Below are 8,537 nucleotides of genomic sequence, written 5' to 3'. Positions count from 1 at the left end.
TTACGATTTTTTCATTTATTTATTTCATCTATTCATTCACATTAAATTTATTCATTCACATTTTTTTGAATATGATGAATCAGCTCACTTATCCTTGCCTGTGTGGCCTCACCCTTAGGTTTAGTTATAGCTTACATATTGGGGTAAAGTCGTTGCACTTACCAAAACGAATGACTTTTCCGCCTGAAATAAATTTCACCTCCACAACTCTTACTAATCCATCTTCCCTTCTCTTCGGCCATAATATGTCGACTCCATCATAATACTCAACATAGTGAACTGGCACAGTAAATGTTAGGAAACTCTCTGCTCTTGTAAAGCTCACATTCTGTTAAGAGAGCAAAATATATATTATCAAATAAGAATGTTCTCGCAATAATAATATCCAAAGAGAACAGGTAAAAATGACTGAATAAATATTAATTGGAATTTTAAATGATGCGAAATCAAGATGAAAAATATTCTTAATACAATTTTACAGACAAGTAAATTTTACTTTCTTATTTCCAAATCTCATTGACAAAGATATTTTTATGCAGTGTGGATTTAATGTAATATTTCGAAAAGTAGGAAATGTGGGTGATGGATGACAAATTGATGATTATTCAAGACTAGTTCTGATAAAGGTAGATTTCATTAGCAAATGACCATCAGGTTTGACTTCACATTTATAATCCTTCCTTCAGATTTCCCTTCTGAATATTCATCACAATCACTTGCACTGGAAACATTCAAAAAAGAAGAATAAATTATTTAAAAGGGTACTGAGATTAGAATTTTTATTTACCTGATTGCTTGGTGATTGACATGACCAGGATTTATGACGCCTGGTAAATAGGTTGATCAGTTCATCATCGCTAACGAGAGCATGCTGCACCCCATTCATTTCGTTAATCCCCACCTCAATGACTGGCCAAATAGGCTTCAAATAATTACCACTTCCATCTTTATCTTTTTCACAACTGTAGCAACCAGAATATTAACAAATAGTAAGTAGTACCAGAAAGTAATTGAATGACCAACAATACTGTGATAATTATTATCATATTAGTTTGATATCGCATTGTAGGAACCGATATCGTGATTATACACAGTAGTCAACAGTACCAAATAGTAATTCAATGAGCTAGGATACTGTGATATGCATTTTTTGATCGCCATCAAATAAATAATTGGACTAGCGTAAGCGAGTTCTTACTTTTGATTTAATGTCGAAGTTGTTGTCCGTTTGTATGTATGTTCGACTATAACTTTTGAAAGATATGATCAATCTGCTTCAAATTTTAAATACAACATATTCTTCGACACTTTTTACAGATCAAGTTCCACGTTTCTCTCCCTATCATTTTTGATGATATACGTGTTGTATGGATCATTTAAAATCAATAAAGTTCATTGAATAAAAAATTTATCAACTACTTCGTCCTTTTTCATGATTCATCAAATCAATTTCAATTTATTTATTCACGTATCATTTTTACAACACAATTACAATTATAAAATGAGTATTGGAACCCACATAGACAATTACATCCGTGTGTGGGAGCAGTTCTTGATATTAGCTGTGTTACAATCAAAATATTGGGCTATATAAAGTATAAGATACATACGGTAAATGAAATAAAAATTGGTTACACAGTATATAATATATTTTCAATATAAATTATATAAAAAAAATCAAATTAATTTAGGAAGAAAAGATAGATCCATTGGAAGAGAAGTAGGTAATCGTCTTGTAATAATACAGATTTTTATAATTTATTGATAATTATTATTTTAATCAAACCAGAACAGCCGGAATCGTTTTTTGCAACATTCATTCGGTGAGAAAAACAAATAGTCCAGAAACGATATATTATAGAGGGAAATGTTTGGAACACAATTTTCAACTCCACAACTCTTTTAAGGATAGTAAGAGGATTAAAATATAATGAAAGGTCCTCACCCCTACCCACTGTGCTAGAGCCCACCCCTCTAGTTGGGATTTGGATTCTCGAAAATACATCACTTTAGAACATGTATATCTTGAAACGTATCGGATTTATCGAAAATTTCTTAACAAAAATTTATCGAGCTTCATTTTTATGTAGTTGATTATGTCAACAGAATACATTGTTTCCAAGATATGAGCATGTAAGTAATAAGTGAAAAATGCAACTTTCAAACGACCCTCATCCCTTCAGCGCATGATGTAGGGGTTGGGATTTTTGATATACTCACCTTCAAACTAGTCTTAACAAAGGTGCAAAACCGAAAATTGTGTTCCAAACATTCCCTCCAAATTCCATTGTCAACTGATCTATTGTTGCTGAATAGAAAATTTCACTTTCCATTTAAAACTGCTGCTACAATCCTAGGGAAATGCGTAAAATAGTGGAATATACATCAATAGAAGATAATTTGATGCTCTATCAGCTCATAATCAGCAAGGATTTTTTCATCAATCGTTCATAAATTATAAGACCGGAAAGATAAAAAAATTGGAGGCAAGAGTGTTTTTTCAAAAAAAATCTCAGCTTCAAGAGCGGATATCTCAGAAACTATTAGAGGTATTGGAAATGTTACATACAAAACTAGTTGGTAATTTTGTAAGCTACAATTTTTTACCGAATATAAATGTTCATAAGATGCATAGTTTCTGAGATATATGCGGAAAATGAAAAATGGTACTTTCAAACCACCCCACCCCTTTAGCACAGGGGGTAGCGTGAGAACTTTTGATATGTTAATCCTCTTACTATGCTTAAAAGAGCTGTGTAGTTTGGAATTGATTCCAAACTTTTCCCTCTATACCTGTATTAGCATTCGTTGTCTGGACTATATTATCCTTGTAATGCAAAATTTCCAAAAACCTTGTATATACGTCAAAGCGCAAATTAAAAAGGAACATACCTGCCAAATTTCATGAAAATCTATTACCGCGTTTCGCCGTAAATGTGCACATATAAACATTAAGAGAAATGCCAAACCTTCGACTTGAATCTTAGACCTCACTTCGCTCGGTCATTATAAATTTTTCATTTATATAAACTTACACCACATAATCTGCTCTCATAACTCCTTCAGTCTTTGAACCTATTCTCAGATTGAATCCATGATCTTGGACCATTGTTCTGTAGATTGATGAAGGAGGCAACTGGTATTGAATATCAGTGATAACTTCTGGTGAACTCCTGAAACATTCAGTTAGTGATGAGCCTACTGATTGATCCAACTTGTACTATCGAATTGAGAGTTTTGAATTAAAGTCTGTAATACCAAAACTTACCCATCCACGGCTACTCTCACAACTTTCGACTCAACAACATTCGTGCTATTTGCCAACTTGAAATAGACATCTGTAACAAAGCAGGAAGATTAAATTGTTGAATCAATCCAATTCTCAAGTTTCCATTCATTTTATACTGCATTGAGATAAGCATTAATTATATAAGTACCACATTGATATGTGGAATATACATCAATAGAAGATAATTTGATGCTCTATCAGCTCATAATCAGCAAGGATTTTTTCATCAATCGTTCATAAATTATAAGACCGGAAAGATAAAAAAATTGGAGGCAAGAGTGTTTTTTCAAAAAAAATCTCAGCTTCAAGAGCGGATATCTCAGAAACTATTAGAGGTATTGGAAATATGTTACATACAAAACTAGTTGGTAATTTTGTAAGCTACAATTTTTTACCGAATATAAATGTTCATAAGATGCATAGTTTCTGAGATATATGCGGAAAATGAAAAAATGGTACTTTCAAACCACCCCACCCCTTTAGCACAGGGGGTAGGCGTGAGAACTTTTGATATGTTAATCCTCTTACTATGCTTAAAAGAGCTGTGTAGTTTGGAATTGATTCCCAAACTTTTCCCTCTATACCTGTATTTGAGCATTCGTTGTCTGGACTATATTATCCTTGAAATGCAAAATTTCCAAAAACCTTGTATATACGTCAAAGCGCAAATTAAAAAGGAACATACCTGCCAAATTTCATGAAAATCTATTACCGCGTTTCGCCGTAAATGTGCAACATATAAACATTAAGAGAAATGCCAAACCTTCGACTTGAATCTTAGACCTCACTTCGCTCGGTCAATTATAAATTTTTCATTTATATAAACTTACACCACATAATCTGCTCTCATAACTCCTTCAGTCTTTGAACCTATTCTCAGATTGAATCCATGATCTTGGACCATTGTTCTGTAGATTGATGAAGGAGGCAACTGGTATTGAATATCAGTGATAACTTCTGGTGAACTCCTGAAACATTCAAGTTAGTGATGAGCCTACTGATTGATCCAACTTGTACTATCGAATTGAGAGTTTTGAATTAAAGTCTGTAATACCAAAACTTACCCATCCACGGCTACTCTCACAACTTTCGACTCAACAACATTCGTGCTATTTGCCAACTTGAAATAGACATCTGTAACAAAGCAGGAAAGATTAAATTGTTGAATCAATCCAATTCTCAAGTTTCCATTCATTTTATACTGCATTGAGATAAGCATTAATTATATAAGTACCACATTGATATGTGAAATTTGCATTGTTATTTGATTTCGCCCATTGAATTGCACAAGTTGTTCTTTTCCGGTAGTGTCATACTGAAATTGGGAATATTTATTTATATATAATTTTTATGGCAAATATATAGTCCAGTCAAATTGTCGTTTTCCAGGAAACAGCCCCGAAATCATTTTTCTCGACGGTTCTATATGTATTTTGGGGCGCTGAATTCGAATCTGAAATTTTTTATCTGAAGTGTTTCACAAGATACGCAACTTTGAATATGCGAGAAATTTTCACAGTATTGAATTTTCAAATTTCCTTATCTTGTGAAAAAGTTTAGATAGAAAATCCAAAAAGTAGTCATGTTGTGAAGAACTCTCTCCTCTTTTTGCTCCCATGAATCATACTTCTGATTTCAATACCGTTCAAAAGTTACAGCCAATTGAAAAATTATAATTTTTCATTTTCTAATTTTTTTCGGCGATTTTACTGTTATTCAAGAGTTTCTAAAACGAGTCCGATACATGATAAAAGCTTTGGGGTTTTGGGGGTGAAGCCGCCCTCTGGTGTGTCAGGAAATTTCAAATACATATAGAACCGTCGAGAAAAATTATTTTGGGGCTGTTTCCCGAAAAACGACCTTTTGACTGGACTAATAAATGAATTTCAATATCACATGTAGACATTTATCTCAGGCTGAGAAATTCTTTGAATGCGATTCAATTGGAAGTTTTGAACATTTTGAAAAGTTACACCCGTATTATACTCCATAACACATTACTATTTTTCACAAATATTTATTATCTTGATTGAAATTCAATTGATCAAGTTCTTTCTGCATCGGAGAATCTATTATTTTCTCACTGTATGTTTTCACTCTTCTCCAAACAGTAAAACTCATTCCTATTGCTCTTGAGAATTAATTTCATTATTAATGTTTTAGAATCCATTATTTCATTCCACGACCTAATTTCAAAGTCAAAATTTCCTCTTCTTATTTTTTTGTGAACTGGGATTACATGTAGTGGTTTACAACGTTACAATGCATACAGTCACGGACTCATAACTTGATCTCTGGACCGATCCACCCCTCCCACCATAGCAGTAGTAGTTAAACAGCCTTCTATCGAAAAAATTATAGTGGACAATACAATAATAGAATTTATTTCATTTCATTTCATTTTTCATCTCACTGACCACCTATGAAAGGGGTATAAGGATTATTTTGTCAATTATAATCTAAGTCGTCAATCTTTGCATTCCATAATGCAAAAAGAATTCCTCACTGGAATAAGAACAAACCTGCAACAACTCCTCCATCACCTTAATTCTGAACTTTTCACCTGTAACAGCCTTTACGCGTGTTGGCAATGAATTATAAAGCCGAATTCCTGCACTCTTTACCCCCCCCCCTCATACATACCAGTTCGATGAATGTCGTCTCTGAGGTTTTGTCTATATCTGGTATTGAATGAGTGGAACAACTCTCCTGTATTGAACCTATCTTTATTCCTATCAATAGAACAAAGAGCCTCCAAAATATATACACCTGGTAGTGGGAGAATCTTTAACTCTTTGAAATAATTTCTACAACTTGCTCTAATAGATTCACCCACCATCACTCCAACTTCCCACTTTTGAATCCTGAATATATGTATTGCATGAGTTGAATTGCCCCAAAATATAACACCGTATGAAAGAAGAGAATGGAACACAGCAAAATAAACACTTTTAAGCGTTCCTGCATCAATCAATTTCTTCACGGTTCTAAGAACAAATACTGTCAAGTTTAGTTTGCTTTTTAGCTGGTCTAAATGAGGTCGCCAGGAGAGTTCAGAGTCCAGCACTACTCCAAGTACCTTTGCCTAGTTTGCTGAACCTATGTTTCCATCTCTCGTATCCAATACTGCTTTCCGAGCCGTCCTGAATGGAATCTGCATAGTCTTATTGTAATTTAGTACCAACATATTTGAGGCCAGCCATTCTTCTAGTTTCTGAAGAGCTCTTCTACTTTCAGATTCCTTATCATGCTGACTGTTACTTTTCAATTAAATACTTACATCATCAGCGTATAAAACACAGTGTGGTGGCTCAAGGTGTGGTGGCAAGTCGTTAATATAGAAGGAAAAGCAAAAGACCAAGGACTGATCCCTGAGGGACCCCACTCCTCGCCTGTAACCATTCCGACTGATACACGAAAGAGTGAGACTGTATTTCCACCCGCTGATGTCTCTCATCAAAGTATGATACGGACCACTTGAGAACCTTGCCTTCAAATCATATAATTTCATCTTTTCCAATGAAATTCCAATGTTCACAAGATCGGCAATCAGACCACATAACCTGGATCCTCCATCCACAGAGCTCAGCACTTCATTTATAAAAGAAAAAAGCGCATCACCTGTAGAAGTGCTGGGCCTGAATCCAAACTGTTTATGGGACAGCAGTTTTAACTTGTTTAAGTACTTCCTTAATCTGTGGAGCACTACGTATTCGAATATCTCTAGAAATACAGGTGGATTGTCAATCGGTCTGTGATTTTCAGGAAGCTTGTGGTTACCTTTCTTATAAATGGGGACTACCTTAGAATATTTCAACTTTAACGGTACACAACCGGCTTTCATTGATCCATTAAAGGTATAAGTCAGAGGTTCAATTATTATAGGATTTTTTATTTTTTGAAGATTTAATTATCTTTCTGAGTTCTGTTCTACTTATTGGATCAACTTCTTTCAAGTGGAAAGTGCGCAACTGTTGATGAACACTTCTAAAGAACTTTAAAAATTAATCTACTCCAGTATATTTACAGATAGATTGTTGTATTATCAGAGGAGTATTTATAAAATAATTATTCAGTAAATCTGCAGATTCTTTGCCTCCTTTTATAATTCCAGTTTCATTGGCTATGTTTGTTTCTAATGTTGGAGCGGTACTCTTTCCTGTCTCAGTCTTAACTAGTTCCCATATTGCTCTTGTTTGATTTGAAGACTTTTTTATAAATGTACTAGCGTCAATTTTTTGGCAGCATTCAGGACATTTCTATAAGTATTTTCATAAATTCTGAAAAAGGATTCTAAGTTAAAGTATTTTATACTTGACGATGTAATTAAGTGAATCATAGTACCTACCGAAGACACAATAAATTCAATCATATTAATATTGTTGGAGCCAGCTCTAGTTTTCATTTTTCGTTTTTGAATTGGACGCGCGCTCCTCGTTCAGTTCGTATTTCTTTCACTTGAGTGCGTCGCGCTCACTAGCCGGTAGATTTTTTCTTTCTGTTCAGTCTCGCTTAGTAATAGCTTGCCTCGAGTCGGGAATTGATAATTATTATTCGTCGATCATTCCCAGAAGAAAATTGTTCTTCAAATTATTATTTTTTCGTTAATGTTAAATCGTACACCATAAACCTACGTTTGGAAGAGTGTTTGCCAAACTCCTTTAGTTGAAAGTTTTAAACTATTATTTTTGATTGGAAAGTTCACCGATCTATAGTCTTTAAAGACATTGTAAATATCTCGTCAGAATATATGTGCAACGTTATATGATGGAAGCCGAATTTACCAACAGTAGATGACAATTAAGCTTGCCTTTTCACCATCCTTGATTCATCTCCTACCTCGGGGACACTGAATACCTTACCTGGGAGTTGTAAGCTCAATAATATAAATATTACATTAGGTACTCTGCAGATTTTCGGTGAGTTGTTCTTTTATATATTCATTGCATGTACTTGTTTCTGTAGAGATATCACTTGTTTCTTTTCTATTCAATACAGTCCACTTTACATCAAAATTATTGATTACCAATTTAAAATCAATATAAATTTCGTAAAGTTGAACCTTAGAGTTTACATTGGTCCACCAGGCCAGATTTTATTGGCTATTTTTTATTCAAATATTTGGCAAGCACTTATCCAATTTTATTGTAAATCGTTTGTGCATGCTAGGGTTCAAACCTGTTTGTACATTATGAATTGAGCCGATCAAGTTGGTTCACTCTTATCTCTATTGTCCGATCGGAACCGT

The 8,537-nt window shown here is 34.0% G+C and overlaps 1 protein-coding gene across 1 annotated transcript; it reads right to left on the bottom strand.

Moving 5' to 3' along the window:
* Positions 1–162: 162 nt before the first annotated feature.
* On the bottom strand, positions 163–3,341 carry LOC120356528 (the record flags this gene model as incomplete). Its single annotated transcript, XM_039445466.1, has 4 exons — positions 3,269–3,341; positions 3,036–3,173; positions 788–962; positions 163–328 (listed from the first exon to the last, which is right to left on the bottom strand). Coding segments are annotated over exons 2-4 (415 nt in total), but the record flags the coding sequence as incomplete, so codon positions are not given.
* Between the last annotated feature and the right edge of the window lie 5,196 nt (positions 3,342–8,537).

This window comes from Nilaparvata lugens, unplaced genomic scaffold, assembly GCF_014356525.2.
Source record: "Nilaparvata lugens isolate BPH unplaced genomic scaffold, ASM1435652v1 scaffold6996, whole genome shotgun sequence".
Classification (NCBI taxonomy): Eukaryota; Metazoa; Arthropoda; class Insecta; order Hemiptera; family Delphacidae; genus Nilaparvata; species Nilaparvata lugens.
Note: the sequence above shows the minus strand (reverse complement) of the source record. Positions and strands in the feature narration are given on the sequence as shown.